Below are 21,495 nucleotides of genomic sequence, written 5' to 3' on the forward strand. Positions count from 1 at the left end.
TTGAGAAATCATGTAGAAACAAACTTAAAGAAATAACCAAATCTTTTCAAATGTCACAACTATTAAGTAAACCAACTCGTATAACAAGATCTTCTCAAACCTTAATAGATCTAATATTGACAAATAAACCCGAGAGAATAATTAAAACTTATAATCTAATTACAAGTATGTCTGATCACAACCCTAGTAGCTAGAAAATGTATAAAAAACAAGGTGTAAAAACGAAAATCCAATGAATAGTAAAATGTGTATCACATTCATTCCAAAGAAAGATTTACAACTGGTTGAAAAAGATTTAAAACAAACAAAGTGGGCAGACATCCTGGAGAAAAAATTGTGTGAACAGGGCTGTCATGATCTTATGTTGGCTGTAAATGACATCTTAACCAAATATACAAAAAATAAGCAAAGAAAGCAACATGTAAAACGAAATTTGCCATGGTTCAATAAAATTATTTGGGATATAATGGAAACAAAACGAGATGTGGCACTAAAAACATTTCTAAAATCAGGGCTAACTACGGATCGATTTTCCTTTACAAGTCAAAGAAATAAAGTTACAGTTGAGCTTAGAAAGGCCAAAGCTAGTGTTTTTTTTTTTTTTTTTTTTTTTTTTTTTATTGAAATCATTAGAAATGCACAAGGTAATAGTAGAATAATATGGAAAACTATTGATAAATTGATTGGAAAAGAAAAGTCAAAATGTGAGAATATTCGTATCAATATTAATAGAAAAAATATTGATGACTCTTTTGCAATAGCAACAAATTTTAATGAATATTTTTTTAAACATTGTCCAAAATCTAGCTCAGAATTTTCTAATTGCTCATCCCCTCTCAAAATCAATGACAAATCTGATTTTAATCTTAGTTCAATAACTAAAACTAAAGTTGAAAAAAATTATTACGGTGCTAAATAGCAGCAAAGCAAAAGATATTTATGGACTTGATACTTCTTTTCTGAAACAATATAAGGATATCTTCTCTGATCCGTTGACAACAATGATCAATCAATGAATTAGTGAGGGTATTTTTCCAGCAGCCCTAAAATCTGTGATTGTTACTCTTATATTTAAGTCTGGGAACAAACAAGACATGAACAATTATCGTCAAATAAGCATCCTCCCAGCTGTGTCAAAAGTACTGGAAAAGACGGTGGCGGAGCAACTTACCATCCAATGCAGTTTGGCTTCAGACGTAAACACTCTACAGACTTTGCATGTTGCTACCTCCTGGAAACTATCATGGCATATGTGGATCAGGGAAGGGTGGTGGGAGCAGTCTTCCTTGTTCTTCTTTGAGTTTTTCTTTTTGTTAATGTTTATGATAATATATTGTATATTTAATTTTTATAGTTTTTGTGTGTATGACCAAAACTGGATAAGATCTTATTTGAGCGACCGACATCAGTGTGTACAAGTAAATAACTTCCAATCTGCGTTTAGAGCCTCCTCAATGGGAGTGCTGCAAGGGTCTATTTTGGGACCCTTGCTTTTTAGCATCTATATAAATGACCTCCCTAGAGTGTGTTCGGACATTGACGTAATCATGTACACTGATGATATGGTGCTCTTCATTTTTGGGGAAAACAAGCTGGAGGTTGCTGACAAATTATCAAAAGTGATGCAAAAAGTTGTAGAATGTTGCAGACGTCTTGTCTGACCTTAAATGTTGATAAAACGGTCTCAATGTTTTTTTTTTTTTTTAAATAAACGTAAGTTACAACTAACTCATAAAATTCAAGTAAATGGGCAAAAAATTACAAATGTAAAGCAAACAAAATATTTAGGTCTAATACCTTATTCGAAAAAATTGAATAAAAAATTGAAATTTAATTTGATGAATTATAGACATATTATAAATTCATTAACTACGGAAGCCTCAAATATATATTTCAATACTAGGATTGTTCCGCATCTTCTGTATTGCATGTCTAGTTGGTCTCAGGCATGTAAAACATTGTTAAAATTACTTGAATCATTATATAAAAGCCTCGTCAGTACCATCACTGTAAAGTACTAAGTAAATATAACATTTTGAGTTTTGAAAACCTAATTAAATACAATCAAATTTCATCCATAATCATCCATAATATTGCTGCTCCCCCTTTGAGAAAATTTGTCACACTAAATTCAGAGAGACTTTATAGAGCCACACGGTCGACAGTCAGAGGAGAGTGCAGCGTTCCAAGATGTAGAACCACTTATGGTCAACGTTCGTTCTCTTATAAAGCAGTGAGCCTTTGGAAGACACTTCCAAACAAAATTATTTCATGTATAAACTATAATAGATTTACATGCCTGACCAAACAAAATCAACAAAAAACAAAATGATACAAGGTGTAGTGCAATTACTGTGGTCTAAATCAGATCACAAAAATGGCCTTATTAGTGTTTCCAGTAATCTGTATGTGAATGCAGTGGCTTTGGGTAAAACTGATTGACCAACATACAAGTGTAATTAAAGACCCTGCCACAAGAGGGCACTGTCATAAAGTTTAGAAGTATGGGGCATCATCTCTCTCTCTCTCTCTCTCTCTCTCTGTAACTAAACTTTAATTTATTACATCATCACTGCTGCAGATTTTGAATTTCTATCTGTGTCAAACTGGCAGACACTTACAGTGCATTCATGTACATTTTCATCAGTATGTATTCTCCCTGGGAATCCAACCTATGACCTCAAATAATTAGCAATGTCTGGCATTGTTAGTCTGTTCCTCCCACCTCCCTCAATGGGATCATGTCTCCATGTAGAGTGCAAGGCTTTGGGAGTGTTTGCTTTGGCCAACAGAATCAGGGTGAAACTGGACACTTCACTTTCAGCTGTGACCACGCAGTGGCATAACATACAGTACGGCATGGACGCCATCAAACAAGAATTTATTTTTAGCAAGGGTCAAAGCCCTGCAAAACTTAATATGGGAATGGAATCCTGTCGCCCATCGTAATACCTGTGTTTAAATGAAAGCACTCAAGGCATGTCGACTGCTTAGTTTCTGTTGCTTCCGTCAGGTAAAAACTGTCATGTCTAGTGCTTGACTGCTCTGGTCTCAGTCCAAGTGTCATAACATACCTGTGTCCGGAGCGTCATCCCAACCCTCCAACCCCCACGAGGCATCGACTTGTGCATGTGTCTTTTTAAAGGGGAGCGTAGAGAGGTCTGGTTGGTGCACGCATAAATTGGACCTTGTTCCTAATATTTTGTCTCTAGTTAGGAACAAAGTAAATATAAAACAAATTGTAAACTTTTTCAAGTAAAGCATAACAGTGACATGAAGTGGGGTTGGGTGCTTTTGGGGGTTCTGCTAACTTTTGGTTATCTGTGCTGGAGCGAGAAGGGCCTGGAGTTCCCTGAATATGACGGGAAGGACCGCGTCCATCAGCTGACCATCAAGAACTACAAGTCTGTGATGAAGAGATATGATGCCATGGTCATCTACTACCACAAACCTGTTGGCGAGAACGGCATGTCCAGAAAACAGTTTGAAGTGGAGGAACTTGCTTTGGAGGTGCGTGGGAAATGATGAGAATAGAACGAATGGGAAAGATCCAAATGACCTTTAGTGGACCACTGGGTGTCTGCGGATATGGGGTTGCTCTAAAGTAGGGTTTTAGAGCAGTCTCAGATGATCAAAGTTCTGCCGTTTACCTGATATCTCTCTAATGTGGTCTATGAATAATTATTATACTAACAAACATGTTAGTTGTCTTATGGGTTAGTTTCCTTCCAAGTGTTGAGCACTCTTGAAAATAAAGGTTATTGTGATTCCATAGAAATGTGGTGTATGTTTTATTGTTTTGTTTACTTATCAGTGTAAAACCATTTTTTCTGTGTGTGCTGTGTGTGTTTGTGAAGAACTTTTCTTTTTCTATCATGTGATTACCTCTCTGATCTCCCATTCACCTCTTGCGATTTCTGTCATTTATTTTGTGTGTGTCAGGTTTTTTATGTTTTTTTAATTTTCAATGTCTGAGGTGCTTTTTTACATTGTCTTTCTTTTTTTTTATATCATAAGGAAGATGATTAAACGTTTAGATTTCAATATTACATTAATATGTTATGGAATTTCTTGACAGCAGTCCCAAATGCTAGCAATAGTTGTGCTAGTTTTCCACAGTGATGATATCAAGCTGAACTTAAGTAAGTTAAAGATTTATTTATTTATTTTATTTATTTATTTATTTTTATTTTTTGTTGGATGAAACGTACATGAAGATGTGGTGAATGCATACGAAATCATATAACATAACAACATGGACCTGAATATGCTGCTTCCTTCGAATAATCATCGTTACAGACTTTAGTTTGAGCAGATACTATATTTCATGATGACAATTAATGCAATGTGCATGAAAATAGGTCACAAGTTTAACTATTCACAACCCAGTTTTTGATACTTGAAAATTTGTTAATGCTTCATTGGCTGTAATTTAAATCATAATGGTATAATATTTTTAATGGACTGTACTTCCATCAATCACAGCATCATTTGAGTTTGCAACAGATCAAATACGGTGTCTGACTAAGGTCTACAGTATAATTTGAAGAATTAGTCATGGACTCACCTTTGAGACACTAAAGATAATTTTATAACTTTATTTGAGAATTTAACTCCAATTCTTGGCCTTGGTTCTTCCCTTAAACCTGTCCCTAACCATTGTGCTTGAAATATATAAAGTGACAGCCTCTTATTCCCTCTCAGCCGGTTAAATGTGTCTCTTGTAGCTTACAGTGAGACAGCTTCATTGTGTGTTATTCCTGATGTTCCTCTTCATCAGAATGTGACGTCTGAAAGCGGCGTGTGTTTAATCTCTTAAGCTATCGCAGCTCTGTCATGGTTCCCAGAATGCCATCCGAGTCCCCACAGAAACTCCCTGCCAGTGCTCCATCACTGAAGAGGCATCAGTGTCGTGAGTTCTGGATGTTTCTTATGAGCTGCCACATTAGGAGACGGCAGTAGAGGTGGAAGTGAGGGCGAGGGCTTTCCTCATCTGACTGTGCAGATGCACTTAAACGACTCAGACGAGGGTTTTGAGGGGGAAAGTGGGTTTATTTTCTGTCCTGTTTTAAATCAAGCAATGCAAAGGTTTCTAGGGAGTCTCAAAGTGATTTTTGGTGCATTTTGACCCCGAGTAACTGTCCCGTGGTTATGCAACTTTAAAATGCCTACCTCACAGTGTTGTGGCTCCAGAAACCTATGAACTGAGTCCACGCTGCTGCTTGAGCTAAATGCAGATTAATGATCTTTCACCATGTTTTTCCCTGTGAAAAGAAGTGTCCTTAAATGTACTGAAAATGCACTCGCAGTGTACTTCAAATCTTAAAAGAATGTACTGAATGCACTGTAGCAGCTTTACTCTGGTTGCGTTCCCCCTCGATGAAGACAGTGCTGATGAAGGAGGTCTCAGGATATTTTATTCTGCACAAATTAGATTGATCATAGGCTACATTTTACCATGCTAGTTCTCTTAATTCATCATGTTTATATATTTTTTGCTTTCATCCCTCATTAATACTCATTCATTCATAAATACTGAAATGATAATGTTTTTAATATTTAAACGTCTTCATTTTCACCCTCCGCTACTAAATATGTGTCTTCTTGACCATGACAATTACAGCCCCCTGAGTCCAGGAACTGTGCATCAACAATGGCCGGACCTTCTACATTCATTGCTAGAATAGCTGCTGCTATCTTGGGGTCTGTCTGTTAGCGGCTAATTTTAGCGTGTATGACCAATGTTCTCACATTCAGTCGCTCTGTCCTTCTGTTGCTCGTTCTGTCCTTGCAAGTTTTGGATTCTTTCTTCTAGTCCTCACTTACCATTTTTTTTGCTTCCTTTTCTTTGTCTTTGGCCATGCTATCAATTCAAGCCAAACTTTCTTTGAGTTCAAGCTGAATGTGTGTCATCTAGTGGATCTAGCCATTGATAGTGCTGCTAATAAACACAAACAACTCATCAAAAACTCACTGTGAAATACAGTGTTCCTTTCATTTCAAGTCAAATTGTGTGTGCTATGTTTTTTTTGTGTTTTTTTTTTTTTTTTTGTGAAACCCAGAACAACACTGTGTTCTGTTTCACAAATGCATTATTTAACATGCTAGTCAGACTTTATTTGAGTCTGCCAATAACAAAACTTGTTGCTCATGTTACATAATCATGCGGCACATTGAGAGCATTTGAAACATTCAGCACAGCATGGCAACACTCATGGAGTAACAAAACAAAACCTTTTTTTTTTTTTTTTTGGAATAAAACAGACAAAACCCATAAACTTCATTAATAATCTTCAGGTTTTATTTGTCATTGTCATGATTGCACCTCTAATTGTCATTATGACATGAGAATGCATCATCGCTTGCTTGTTATTTGTTTAAGTGGACTGTGTTTATCTGTAGTAGTGATGCCGTTAGTTTAGATCAGACCAGACGTATTATTCAGAAGTCCAGGTAAATCCTAGGTTGCATACTTTATCCTTGAACTTGATAAATCATCCATCATTCATGGTCTGAACCTGTTGTGTTGTTCTCTTGTACTTCACATATATAGACTAGCCGTGTGAATTTTTCATAGCCACCCAGTGGAGACTTACATAATAATCTTTGTGTGCTTCATGGCACATATGACTTATTTATGTGGAAAATGCAGGCTCACCCCACAGGCTATTTCCCAGACACAAATATAGCTTTTTTGCAGCTGCATCTCATAGACAGTCATGGCTGTTTAATTCCTCATTTGTTGTGGTTTTGGCACAAGGGGATTCACGGATAGAGTAGCAATATTGTCTTAATACTGTGCAGATTTTATTGATATTCAGTGTACAATAGGCCATCATCTCAGTGTTTACTGAGGCACGGAGGTTTGTAAGGGCTCTGAAATTATTTAAAGGGATGGAGAATTTTTCATTCTGATGTAGTCATGATGAATTAAATTTAAAATGTTTAATGCAAGAAATAAAATATATTTAAAAAATCAAGGTAAATGAATACAATGAGGAATTATATTTTCATTATATACAGTACACTAAATATATATTTCTTAATAATTTATATTAACATTTTAATATGTTTAAAATGAACAGTTCGTTAAAAAAAATAAAATCACACACACACACACACACACACACACACACACACACACACACACACACACACACACACACACACACACACACACACACATAATTTATGGAAAAATCATTGAATCCCAGTTTTGAACTGATTGGCAGAATATAAATATGTTTAATAAAATAAGTGCTATATACAGTATATGATGCTATATCTTTAAGACTATATTTTTAAAGAAATTAGCTGCAGTCAGGACAATTACATAATTCCCTTGTCAATTATGTCATAGATTTTCTTTTAACCTCATGCTCTCTCTGCCGCCGGTATATTTCCTGTTCACATCAGCATGTGAGTCTTCATATTCATACAGTTACAAACCAGACAAACTGGATGCATCTCGACTCCACTGAGGCTTTATGAATGAGTAATCACTCATGAAGCGCTGCTTCACATGCTTCATTATCTTTCTCTGTGTGTTTCTCATGATTGCAGTGGAGAGCGAGACTCACGCAGTGAAATGAGAAGCCTGAGCCGTGTTCTTTCAGGAGTTCATATTACAGCTGAATCACACTCATAAGAGCACTTGCATCTCGCAACCATTGCTGAAAATCTGAGAAAATCTGAGATCCACTGCCATCCACAGATGCTATCATAGCCTTAAAGGGTTAGTTCACCCAAAAATTAGGCCATAAATTACTCACCCTCAAGTCATCCTAGGTGTGACTTTCTTCTTTCAGATGAATCCAGTCGGTGTAGACGCTTTTTATTTAACTTATTTAGCTTTTTATTTAACTTCTTTTGGACTGATGCACTGCAACACATGCTGAGTGCCATTAAAAAGCTTGGAAGATCAAAGACAATTTTTTTTATTTATTTTTTTTAGATTTTTATTTAATTTACACCTAGGATGTCTTAAGGGTGAGTAATTTATGGCCTAATTTTCATTTTTTGTGTGTAATTTATGTTTTAATTTTAATTTTTTTTATGTTGATTTTTTTGTGTTTGTTTTGACCGACCACATATGAATGTGAATGTGTGCTCTGTAACTTCATGCACTTGATGCACAGTATATTTTGGCAATTACAAAAACAAATTTTGTGTGGAAAAGATTTTTCATGTTCTGGGTTTTCTTTTTTGAGAGTATTATAATAATAAAAAAATTGTTGTTTGTTAATTGATTAAGTGGAACAAAGCTAAAAGATTACTGAGAAAAAAGAAAAAAAAAGTCTGAATTGTAAGATATAAACTCTAAATTAATAATAGTAATAATAATAAATTGTGAAATTTGTGATATATATAATGGGAAAAAAAAAAATGTCAGAACTGTGATACAAATAGTAAAAAAAAAAAAAAAACCTTTTATAATTTTTTTACCAATTGCACTGCACTGATTTTTTTTCTTATATTTTTATGTTATATTTCATATTCATTTTGATGTAGAATCTAATTTCATTTTACAAAATCATTATTTTACATTATATTATACGGTTTTCCAATTTTGCATCTCTTATTTTTTTAAATATTTATTTATTTATTTATTTATTTATTTATTTATTTATTTAGCTAGTTAGTTAGTTTGATAGTAAAGTGCTTTGATTTACCACTGTGTATGAAAAGTGCTAAATATCCTTGCCTTTCCTTGCCTTCTTCACACCTAAACCAATTTCAAAACAACAAATCATTGCTAAGAAATGTATGACCTTTATGAAAATTAACTATGGTTTTACTAAAAATAAAACCAAAAATCCAAGGTTACTATAGTTTATAGATTGTAACATGGTATTAACAATTTATTTGTTGATTTGATAATATTTTAATTATTTTATTTTTGTTTATGTATGTGGTTATACAAATAGTAATCAATATACCAGAAAATGTCTCAAGGTTTTGTATGTAACCATGGATTTCTTAGCGATCACAGTTCGAGTTCCCTTGGAAGGGAACCATGGTTACTATTCTTGTACTACAGTAAAATCATGGTGAATTTTTGTAAGGGGAAGCAGACCATCTGGTATGATAATGTGATAATCCTTGCATTGAGGCGATTCTGATGCAAAGTGATGATGGCTGCACGTGTTTCTTTGCAGGTAACCACTGCTAACAAGAACACGATTGGAAGCGCTTCTTCCCTCCTTTAAATCAGTCAATTATTGTGCCAATATGTGATTGACAACATTGTATAATTATTACCAGAACAACATCCTCAAAATATTGGAGGTAAAATGTTCTTTCTTCATTAAACCGTCACATTAGAAGAACGTTTTATTAAAACATTTGATCACCTCAAGCATCAATGATGTTCTTAAAACGTTCTACTAATGGGGCTGAGATAATGTTCTTCCTTTTGTTATCTTGAAACATTGTCAAAATGTGTTTTTGAGAACATTTTATTATCTGTTACCACAACAACATCCTCAAAATGTTGCAGGAAGAATGTTTTAGCTTTGTTAGTCTTTCTTATTAGAAGAACGTTTTATTAAAACATTTGATCACCTCAAGCATCAATGATGTTCTTAAAACATACTACTAATGGGGCTGAGAGAATGTTCTTCATTTGTTATCTTGAAACACTGTCACATTGTTTTATTGACAACATTTTAGAATCTGTTTCCACAACAACATCCTCAAAATGTTGCAAATAAAATATTCTATCTTTGTTAAACCGTCACATTAGAAGAACATTTTATTAAAACATTTGATCACCTCAAGCCTCAGTGATGTTCTTATAACATCCTATTAATGTGGCAGATACGTTACTTCAACAACATCCTCAAAACATCCTCAAAATGTTGCAGGAAGAATGTTCTAGCTTTGTTTACACTTAACATTATAGGATTTTTTTTTAAAATTATGAACATTCTTAAAACATTTTTTAAACATTACAGTCAAATGTTTTCTTTCAAACATTTAAAAATCTTTTACGGAATGTTAGCCAAAGTTCTGAGAATGTTCCCTGCTAGCTGGGTCATGTAAGACAAGTGCATTGGTGATTGGCAGAGGAGAATAAAGTGAACATGAAGATGGTTCAAGTTTCATTAGATATTGTCTTGGTGCCTTTATATGATTGTACTTCATGTCTTGCTCAGTAATCATAGCCGTTTCATATTTCCCAAGCGGCTTCAAACGGCAAACGCTCACTGAAATGTTGCTACTAAATGTTGGGTTCATCAGATTAAAAGCATCATTCTTTTTTGTCTGCCTTTGACGTCTATCATAACTCATTTTTATGGCTGTTAAGCAGCGAGCTGCAGTCGGGTTGTGCTGCTTCACAAGGCCTGCACACGCTGTCCTCTCTCTGGATGAGTGTATGTGTGGAGGGGACAGAAACAGACGCCGTCGTTTAGTGAGTCAGAGGTGAGGTGATCTGCTGCTTCACATGAGTCGTCTGAACTCAATCACTCATTCAACCCAAGACAGCATGCACAGGGTCATCAGACTCCTCCTCAGGGAGAATGCTGCACTGTAAATGTATCGCAACAGAAGAAATGACAGACAGTAGCTGCTCACTTCAGCTCTTAGCAGACAATTATTGGCAGGTTTACACTCAGCAGGTTTAGTTCGATTAAACTGAACTCTGAAGTTTGAATGCTGCCATAAAAGCTGTCCAATCCTTTTGTGTTTCGTTTTCATCTTCAGATCCGGTGTTAATAATGAAAGTGTGAATGCTAAGCGAACCAGCACTGAAGGTATTAGTTTCAAGAGAGTGCTTTTGAAATCCTATTCAGTTCTTGAAATTGAACTAAATTTGAATTGAGGACACAAACAGGATGCAGAACTAAATTCAAATCTGAATGTAAGGATTTAATGTAAGGAATTCAAAGAAATTCACATTACTTTACCTGCAAAAGTGATGTTAGAGGAGATACATTTTGAATGTTGGATTGACAAAGTATTGTTTGGAAGTTTTGAAAATGTTTCAAAAACCTTGGTGTCTGAGTGTTTAGGCTTTACACACAGAATGAACAAAGATTGATGAAAACATTTATCATTGAATTGTTGTATTGAAAGCATAACTTATTTACCTGCAAAAGTGATGTTAGTACTAATACTCATGTCTTTCCAAACCTGTGTGATAAAAGAAAGAAAAAGAAAAAAAAAAGTTATTTATTAAAGTAGCTGTTATGAAGTCACCCGAAGGTCAAAGATGGAATTGACCTTCTCTGGTACAGATTTAGATATTTAGAGAAACTGTTTTGCTCATTGTTTATGATTTCCTCAACCCATTAACATCTAAAGTGAAGGTCAGACCTCTCCAGTCATATTCAACATTACGAATAAGAGGAATAAAACATTTTTGACGGGAAAATTAGTCCTTCGGGGCAATTCAGTTTCTCTTTACCATCTAAAACACAGTAATTTTAATTTGACCTTTCAGTCCTTTCACATTAAACAGCCATGATTATGTCAAAATTGATTTTTGGTGTTAAATCAGTAAATCCAGAAATGGCCTTTTTCTCTCAGTTTCTAAGCGTCTGTCTCTGTCTGAACACATGCTGTCAGATATGAATCATAGCTGAGTCATTTCAGCTGTCATCTTCTCACAGCTAAACATCTTTCAAGTTAACAATCTGGTGATACAAGTACACAACAATGTTTATTTCACACACACACACACACACACACACACACACACACACACACACACACACACACACATGATTTTTCAAGTCACTAACAGAACAATGTTTATTATTATCTATTATTATTATGTTAGTTATCAGGATCTATTAGTTAATTAATTAATTAATTTGCCTTTAGACAGATTGCCTCAGCTGTTAACTCTTATAGTTTTGGCTGTCTAGTTAAGTTAACTTGGAAGCTGTCTGGTAGCTTGTTGGCCTACTCTCCTTCAACAGTATAATCATTTGTTATTATCCTATTATTGTTATATAATAATATCCATTATTAGTCACCTACTTGATCAGACATTTTGCGTTAACGTTAATGACGCAAAATGTTCGGGAATCTTATTGAATCATGCATAGCTGTAAACGTATTGCATGTACAGTCTATGTCAAAGTGTTCTGAAATTCTACCCTTTTTCGGCTAACAAAATGAATATATTTATTAATATATTTTTGCTGTAACCTGATTTCAGTACATTATTTGCAGAGTCACGCTTGAGTTCTGTTATAGAGTGACTTGTATGTGCTGTTAAGTATTAACCCAGTGTAGCTTACACTCCTTCGGTGGAAGTGTTAACTCGGTTCGTAGATGTAGAGTGGATAAGAGGGAAAGGGAAGCGGTGGGACGGGATGGAAGGGGGGTTTGTTACTTTTGAAGTGGAGTTTGTTTCCAAGTTTGCTGTGTTGGTTATTTTATGCTCAACTCTAAAGTCACCTGACCTTTCTCTGCAGTTGCTAACAAGCCCCGCCTCCTTGACGTACAAGGTATGTTTAGGTCCTCAGATTAGGGCTGCACGATTAATCGCATGCATCTGTCATGCGTGTCTCATCAGTAAAGCCGGTTCCGTGATTAGCTCTGTCACCTGTTTTTGCTAAACACCAGCAGCCGTAGTTCACTGACCTACGCTAAATCGCATTCGATTACAATATTGCCTATGTCAGTGAACTAGTGTATGAACTCCCTGCAGTGACAGGTCGCAGTTTACCGCTAATTCTGCTTTACTGATCATGGACAAATGCATTTCTGATTAACTCTTGCAGTCATATGTCTGGTGTTTTGTGTTTTTTTCTGTGTTTCTCAAGTCTGGCTTATCACTAAAGCTTCATCCAAAATATCTGAACAGCATCCTTCCCCCCTCACTAGGGCTGCTCACTGTCCACCCTAAAGCCCTTTTATGACTTATGAGCGCTCTGTAAGACCGATGGAGAGAATGAATGATGCTCCTTCAGACGTGTTGGATGTGGCCGGTGAGAGCTGTCGCAGTGAGTTTCTGCAGGATTGCACTTCCTGTGAGGCTGAGACAATGAGTGACGTCGCTGCCATTAACACATCTGTCCACTTATTGGCCTGTTCTTGAATGCAACGCTCACCCACGAGAGAAGCAGGGCTTGTCCCGGCGTCTACATTGTGAGCCGGTTGTGTGAAATGCTCAGATAGATGGGGACAAACTCTGACGTAGAGGAATGGAGAAATGAAGCTGAAGTGTTTTGTTGTGAGTGACGTGACTATGACGTTTGCATGCTGGTTTATTACAGTCACGGATGTAAAGAACTGTTTGAAAATGCCTCCATCGTTTAATCCCCCTCATGTTGTTCGAAACCAGTGGCATCTGTCAACATCTGACAACATTCTTTTCATGCATCAAGTTTAAATATGTGCATGATGTGAGAATTTCAGAGAATCCCTTAGGAAAAAATAAGTTTATTCAAGTGTGCTATTAGTATACTTCTTTTAAACTAAAAATAGAAAAGTATGCTTTTAGTTTACTTTTTACATACTTTTTAGAAAAGGGCTTTATGTACTCCTCAGAAATATACTTAAAATGACATTTAAGTGTACTTGACTTATACTTACAAAAAGTCTAAATATATTTGAGCTATACTTGTGCTCCTAGAATCTGTGTTTTCATTGTTATACGGTAGAGGGCGCTAGTACACATCTAGTAACATTATCATCTGACATGAAACAGCATCAAAACTGTAATGTTATGGAATAAAATGTCGACCGATGAACTCCATCTACGATTTGATTATCATTCTGAATCCAATTCATTTTTCAGCTTTTTGTTCAAAATGTTATTTCTTTATTTTTTTTATGAAACTTGCCCACATTAAAGTGTTTAAAAAAGAATGCATGAAGCTAGAATAAAATGTTATTGTTTACAAGCAGATACCCTGTTCTTTATTTGGATATTTTGTATGTTCAGATATTCATATAACAAAACATATACAAATTAAAACCTTAATAGGGACATAGTAGTTGTCACGATCGTCAGCTGGAGTGCCCATGAACTCCAGTAGAGGGCACTCCACTCAGGACTATTGCATTTGGTGTCTGAACTCCATTTCCCATGATCCTGTGCCTGGGGCTAATCACCGCCAGGTGTTCCCCATTACCATTCCCCTATATATACTGTGTTTGGACTCTGAGTAGTTTTCATTACTATATTTAGTGTGTTTGGACTCTTGTTCATTTCCGTGTCTTTCTTGGATGTGTTTGTACCACGTTCCTTCTCTGCCGCCTGCCCCAACCTCTGCCTGGTATTGTTACTGATTCTGGATATCCCTTGACACACTTGACGCTGTTATCTGATTTCTGCCTGTCTGACCATTCTCGAATAAATACTGCAATTGGATCCGAACGTCTCTGACTCCATGTTTCAGTAGTATAGTTAAAGTATGATGTAAAGTTCACTTAAAGAAAACTTATGAGTATACTTGCAGTATAAAACTACTAAACTAGTAGTTTACTGAGACTATACTTCAAAGTGTACAAAGTATTTAATTAGTAAACTGTCAGTATACCTATAAGCTCACTTTTAGTATAATTGCAGTACAAACTACAAACATAGAGGTAAACTAGTTGTGTACTCAAAGTTTGCTACTGTTATACTTAAAGTATACTTTTATACACTAAAGTAGGCCAATTTAGTCCCAAGGAGTATTGAAACAGTACACTTACAAGTATACTACTAGAACACTGATGTTTATATACTTGCTACATAGAGTATACTTAAAATATACTTGAACTTTACTTAAGTATACTTAATAAAATTAACTTGAAGTATACAATTTTTTGGTAAGGGATAACAACTTGTTATTTTATGAATTCAATTATACTGCATCAATCATATAGAGTCATGTCCTGAGGTTTGTGAGCATAGGTCCCTTTTGTCAAGTACACTTTAGCATACTTGCTACTTTAGCATACATATAATATGGATATTATAGTTTATGGAATATACTGAACATAAATGTGAAGTTACGTGAACTTTAGAGAGTTTTTGACCCACTTAAGTAGGACTTAAGTATATCTTTTTAATTCCATAATTGCATGTATTATCTTTGAAATATGAATTTAATGTACTTTTAGTTGAGTATACTTTAATGCAATTTCACTTGAAACGTGAATGTCATGTATTTAAACATATTAGTAATGAAGTTACAATTTTGTGCATTTAAAATATATTAACTGTATATGTTAATGTAATATTGAATAACACACTAGAATTATGATAAAGTACTTTACACATGCTCTAGAATGGTGTCAACACATATGTAATCAAATACGTAGTCAACACATCAAAATAAGTGTACTTCTTTAAAACATGACAAAAGATGTGAAACAATGATTTAAAATGTATTTTAAAATAAAACTTTTAATTTGACTATTAAAGTGCACTATTTCAAAGTTCACTTTTTAAAAGCGTACTTAGTGTGTTAAGCGTTTTGTCATGGAAGTCTCTTTTTAAGTCACTTAACTGACCTTTTATTTTATTTCATTGATTTTATTTTATCTGCAATTACAGTTGTTTAAAAATATATTTTAAAAGTTGACGTAGCAAACAAAATACAACTGAGCACACTTCTTTTGTCACTCTATTATATGGAAAAAAGCATTTATTTCACACAAGTGTAATATGGGTTTCAAACGACATGATGGTGAGTAAATTGGTTTTCATTTTAGAATGAACTGTTCATTTATGTACAAAAGTGAGGGTGTGAGAATTTCAGTTGCGATATGTGATGGTTCCATGAAGTTAAAAAGCAGGACTATAAGGGAAGACATGTTTTGGTAAGGTGGAATCTAAGTATCTAGAGGAAGGAAGTTTAAATGCAATCGAAATTTGAAGCTAAATAACTATGTATGATTTTTAATGTGTTGAATGTTGCTATGATGTTTACATATGCTGTCATTTCATACATGTGTGTATATGTTGTGGAAATGAGTGTGTGCAACTATATGAAGGCATGTGTAGATTGGTCACATGCATATGTTGTGTTGATTTCCGTGTGCATTGGCATGTCTGTTATGTAAGCTGTAGACCCAAGTGGCAGCATAATCATACATTTGCACCTGTTTCCATATGTTCGGATTTTGACGAGCTCGATCAGAGCCTGCATTAGTCAGATCTCTTGTCTATCTTCAGCTCCTGTTTCACACAGATTTAGAAGGTGCAGAGGCAGCACTTCTGGCATTTGATTTGGTTGCCTCATGTCTCGTTTGGCTAAATAGTGTGAGAGAGGCATCTTTGCCTTATTGGGTTGGCGTGTTTTATGGCTGTATTATGGCTGTTTTACTGAATGGCCCAACATGACTATTAAAGGACTGAACGCTCTGCATTGATGCACTCTTTGTTTAGCTCTAACAGATTCTGATTCAGACTCACATACAGTACAATAAACTCTTTCTTATTCCTGCAGCTTGCTGCCCAGGTGCTTGATGATCTTGAGGATGAGGACATTGGATTCGGTCTGGTTGATTCAAAGAAAGAGAGAGCTGTTGCTAAGAAGCTGGGTAATATGAATGCATCTGAGATCCATTCTCTTCAGTTTTCTGCCTGTAATACAATTCTTGCCTTCACTTTCCGATAGCCATCAGTCTGTTGAAGTATACACTGCTGGTGAAGAGCAAATGAAATTGAATGCTTTGTATAAGAGAAAACTCTTTTTTGTTCTCTCTCTCTCTCTGTAGCAAAAGGATTAGCTGTTATCGTATTTCGTATACTGTCTTGTGTTTCATCATACACTGAAAAACATTTGGTGTCGGATTTACTCTGAAATTATTTTAAACTTTTGGTAAATCATAAATATTTATAAAGAAACAATAAGTAACACATTGAAATAACTGTGAAAGTATAAATACTGAAATAGTATTTTCTTGTAAAACATAGACCAAATAGACCATTTTCTTTCTTCCAAAAATAAAAATAAATAAATAAATAAAAAATAAATAGATATTTAGTAGAACGTCCATGCTGCTCTTTTTCATATAATGAAAGCATACAGTCATCAGCTCTAAAAAGGACAAAAAGGACAATATAACTTACAACATTCACTAATACACTATTTAACAAAAGTTGCATCTGTTAATAATATTTAATGGACCTGTGCTGACATGAACTAGGTATGAACAGCTGTATTTTTATTAACTGACTTTCACAAAGATTAATAAATGCTTAACAAATGTTGCTCAATACTCTCTCTCTCTATATGTTTAGTCTCTCTCTTTCTCTTTCTCTCTCTCTCTCTCCTCTCTATCTATATATATATATATATATATATATATCTCTCTATATATATATATATATATGAATCAAATAAATGGTGCAAATAAATTTACTTGCTAGTAAATTCCACAAATAATTACAAAGAAACTCAATAAAATCTTATTCCAATAATCTTTATTTATAGCGTAAAAAAATATTTTTTTACAATGTAGTTTTGTTTGAGGAACAGGCTGAAATTTAAGATGTTGAAGTCATGATTAAGTAAATGATTGTAGAGTGATCTATTGCTTTGGTGCCGTCTGCATAAGAAGGACGTGTTCTTGATTAGTATTTTCTGTTACTAGAACCACATACTTATCATTACAACATTGTATTCTGATGTTAAAGCGATAGTTCACCCAAAAATGAAAATGTGATGTTTATCTGCTTACCCACAGGGCATCCAAGATGTAGGTGACTTTGTTTCTTCAGTAGAACACAAATTATGATTTTTTTAACTTCAGGCGCAGTCTCTCAGCAGTACAATGCTTGGCAATGGTGACAGAATCTATGAGAGAAAAAAAAAAAACATGCACAGAAAAATCCAAATTAAACCCTGCGGTTTGTGACGATACATTGATGTGTAAAGGCACAAAACGATCGATCTGTGCAAGAAAATGAACAGTATTTATATCTTTATTTTTTTTTTTACTTCTGATTCACTGTTAGAACTCTTGTGAACGTGCTTCAGAGCAGCCTGCATCATCTTCTTCTTCTTGAGGCTTTATGGCGGATTGCAAACTTACAAGTGCATTACCACCACCTAGAAGAAGATGATGCAGGCTGCTGTGAAGCGCGTTCACAAGAGTTCTAAGAGTTCGGACATTGCGTGAATCAGAGGTAAAAAAAAAAAATATATAAATACTGTTCATTTTCTTGCACAGACCGATCGTTTTGTGTCTTTACACATCAATGTATCATCACAAGCTGCAGGGTTTCATTTGGATTTTTCTGTGCATGTTTTTTTTTTTTTTTCTCTCTCATAGATTCCATTGCCAAGCACTGTACTGCTGAGAGACTGCAACGCCTGAAGCCAAAAAAAAATCATAAATTGTGTTCTACTGAAGAAACAAAGTCACTTACATCTTGGATGCCCTGGGGGTAAGCAGATAAACATCAAATGTTCATTTTTGGGTGAACTATCCCTTTAAGAGTAGAGTTGGGATTATAACTGGTTGAAAAAAAAATTTTGTTCCAGGACAATCCTTCTTGAGTAAATCATGTTGTGCAAATGTTGATATAGTATCTGTCTTTAACCTGCTGATCCATTCAAACACCTCTGAAACGTTGAGACGCTTGTTTTTGGCAGGTCTGCTGGAGGTGGACAGCATCTACATCTTTGCAGATGACGAGATCATCGAGTACGACGGAGAGCTGGCGGCCGACACGCTGCTGGAGTTCCTCTATGACGTGAGTGATTATCATCATCTAAAGGTCATTGATTACTGACTGAGCGCTTCTTCTGTCAGGTGATCGAGGAGCCTGTGGAGATCATCAGTAATGACAGAGAGCTCAAAGGCTTCCATCACATCGAGGAGGACATCAAACTGATGGGCTACTTCAAGAGCGCCAAATCTTCACGTTAGTATGCCGTTACACGTAGACTTCTTTAATTAATTCTGATTACTCATATACTCGTAACAAGCAGCTTCCATCATGCCAATGCTGTTATTTCTCAGACTTCATTGAGTATGATGATGCAGCTGAAGAGTTTCATCCCTTCATCAAGTTCTTTGCCACATTTGAGCCCAAGGTAGATTCATTCATTCATTCATTCATTCATTCATTCATGCACTCATTCTCAAAGGGACATGTAATTATTTAATCATGATAAAAATAGCTTTATAAAGCAAGCAGAAATCTAATCCATTTAACTGCCACTTATTACTTTTGGATTGCTGTCAAACGATTAAACGCATCTAAAATAAAAGTTTTTGTTTACATAATATAATAATATATTATAATAAAAATACACAGTACACACACATACGGTATATTATATAAACTAAAACTTTATTTTTTTTGTGATTGATTGATTGATTAATTAAATGAAGGGAGGGATGGATTATTTTTTTTGTTTATTTAATGGTTTGTGCTATGTGTCAGAGTGCACACAAGATTATCCAACTCTATACAGATAAAATCTGTGATTAGGTATGAAACAAAAAATTGGTTATGTGTATAATTTTAAATGACTAGAAGCCTTTAATGATCTCTGTTGTCGTTTTGTCTGGTCTTGCTTATGTCTGAATGTTTCCAGATCGCTAATAAATTAAACCTGAAGATGAATGAAGTGGATTTCTACGAGCCCTTCATGAACAAACCTGTCACCATCCCCGGCGAACCCTACACGGAGGACGACATCGTCAGCTTCATCGAGGAGCACGACAGGTGAGCTCTGAGAGAGAGAGAGAGAGAGGGAGAGAGAGAATACCATATAGAGTCACACGTTTCCTCACAAGTCCTCTCAGGAGGATGCTTGAGTAAAATCTGCATCTTTGTTTTTACTTATTTTAGACCAACTCTGAGAAAACTGGAGCCTCACAGCATGTATGAGATCTGGGTAAGTCAAAGTCAGTCTGTTGTGCATCATGAGTCATTCTCAGCAAATGTTGTCGTTCTGATGCTGTGACATTGAAGGGTTGATCTTATACTGGCATAATATTTAAGGGAGTAAGATTATAAAAGCTTTTGACCACAAAGTTGTAACAGAACTCTCATGTATTAAAACCAATTTGCTGTGAGAAAAAAAAAAATTTTTTTTATATATATATATATATATATATATATATATATATATTTTTTTTTTTTTACAAAACTATATATATTTTCTCACCATTATAAACTAAAGTTATCTCAACTAAGTCTGTTATTTTGAGCAGTCTTTAGGAAGTACACTGAAACAGTAATGTTATTAATTTAATCGTAATATGAATGAAACAAAATCAGTTTGTTTAAACATTTTCTCATTAATATTGTCAATGTGCATGTTAACTTTGACAGCCCTTAGAAAAAAAAAAAAAAAAAAAAAAATATATATATATATTATATATATATATATATATATATATATATATATATATATATATATATATATATATATTATCTTTTTGTCTGTCAAAATCCACCCCATTTTAAGAAAAATTATTTCCTGGAAAATTCTTGCTGAACCTGAAACTGAGCTCATGTTTAACCCTCCATTGAGGTTAGCAGTGTATTTTTTTAATTTTTTATTTATTTATTTATTTTATGAGAAAAGGGCTGTTCAGAAACGGTGGCGTCTCATGTAATTTTACTTCCGTAACATCTGTGTGATTATCATGATCATGACTGTCACTAGCTCTGTGATTGGTGTCTGTTTTAGGAAGATGATATTAATGGACAGCACATTGTGGCCTTTGCTGAGGAGTCTGACCCTGGTAAACACTGATCTGAGTTTGAGAGTCTCTGAGGGGCTTCATGTAGTGATTTCTTTCTGTGAGTCCAAATGACTGAATGTTGACTTTTACCAGACGGCTATGAGTTCCTGGAGATCCTGAAGGAAGTGGCTCAAGAAAACACAGAGGACCCAGACTTAAGCATCATCTGGATTGATCCTGATGACTTCCCACTGGTATGACAAACCACCATAAAACTGTATCCATGAAACATAACTTTGATTACTCCAAGAACAAGTTTTTGAACGATGTTCCTCTAAACATTGTTTCCTTAAACCCAGGCGCTGGATATATAGCTGCCCACTGCTCCGGGGGTGTGTGCACTTGGATGGGTTAAATGCAGAGCACCAATTCCGAGTATGGGTTACCATACTTGCCAAATATCACGACTTTCAGTTTCTTGTAAAAGGCTGCCAGGCTGTTTTACTCCCAAAGGTGAAACTTTAGCATTTTTTTTTTTTTTTTTTTCTGATAGATTTATTAACAGCAATTACAGAACGTAATCCATTTAAACGTTTTACAACCAGTTTAAATTTACTTGCACAAACTAGCCTATTTAAAACAAATATTACATGTACACCAACATTTAGGATTAGTAAGATTTTGTAATATTTTTTAAATAAGTCTCATGCTCACCAAGGCTGCACTTATTTGAACAACAATATAGTAAAACAGCAATATTGTGAAGTATAACCATTAAAATAACTTTTATTATATTTTAAAATGTATCTGTGATCAAAGCTGAATTTTGAATTAATCCAGTCTCCAGTGTCACATGATCACAAATGAGAAATTATTCTAATATTCTATAAT

The 21,495-nt window shown here is 34.8% G+C and overlaps 1 protein-coding gene across 1 annotated transcript; it reads left to right on the forward strand.

Annotated features, from left to right (window-relative positions):
* The first annotated feature begins 3,146 nt into the window (after positions 1-3,146).
* Positions 3,147-20,879, forward strand: LOC109086646 (calsequestrin-1-like). The gene is made up of 9 exons (XM_042761230.1): positions 3,147-3,510; positions 16,401-16,494; positions 18,555-18,655; positions 18,715-18,826; positions 18,925-18,998; positions 19,506-19,636; positions 19,763-19,808; positions 20,610-20,664; positions 20,758-20,879. Exons 1-9 carry the CDS (start codon positions 3,274-3,276, stop codon positions 20,862-20,864), a joined length of 957 nt encoding a protein of 318 aa, XP_042617164.1. The 5' UTR covers positions 3,147-3,273; the 3' UTR covers positions 20,865-20,879.
* Positions 20,880-21,495: the final 616 nt, after the last annotated feature.

This window comes from Cyprinus carpio, chromosome A7 (assembly GCF_018340385.1).
Source record: "Cyprinus carpio isolate SPL01 chromosome A7, ASM1834038v1, whole genome shotgun sequence".
NCBI lineage: Eukaryota > Metazoa > Chordata > Actinopteri > Cypriniformes > Cyprinidae > Cyprinus > Cyprinus carpio.

Coding starts and splice junctions, on each gene's coding strand:
- LOC109086646 (XM_042761230.1), top strand. CDS start 3,274: ATGAAGTGGGGTTGGGTGCTTTTGGGGGTTCTGCTAACTTTTGGTTAT. Junction 18,656..18,714: donor TGCTGGAGTTCCTCTATGAC/GTGAGTGATTAT, acceptor TTCTTCTGTCAG/GTGATCGAGGAGCCTGTGGA. Junction 18,999..19,505: donor TTGCCACATTTGAGCCCAAG/GTAGATTCATTC, acceptor GAATGTTTCCAG/ATCGCTAATAAATTAAACCT.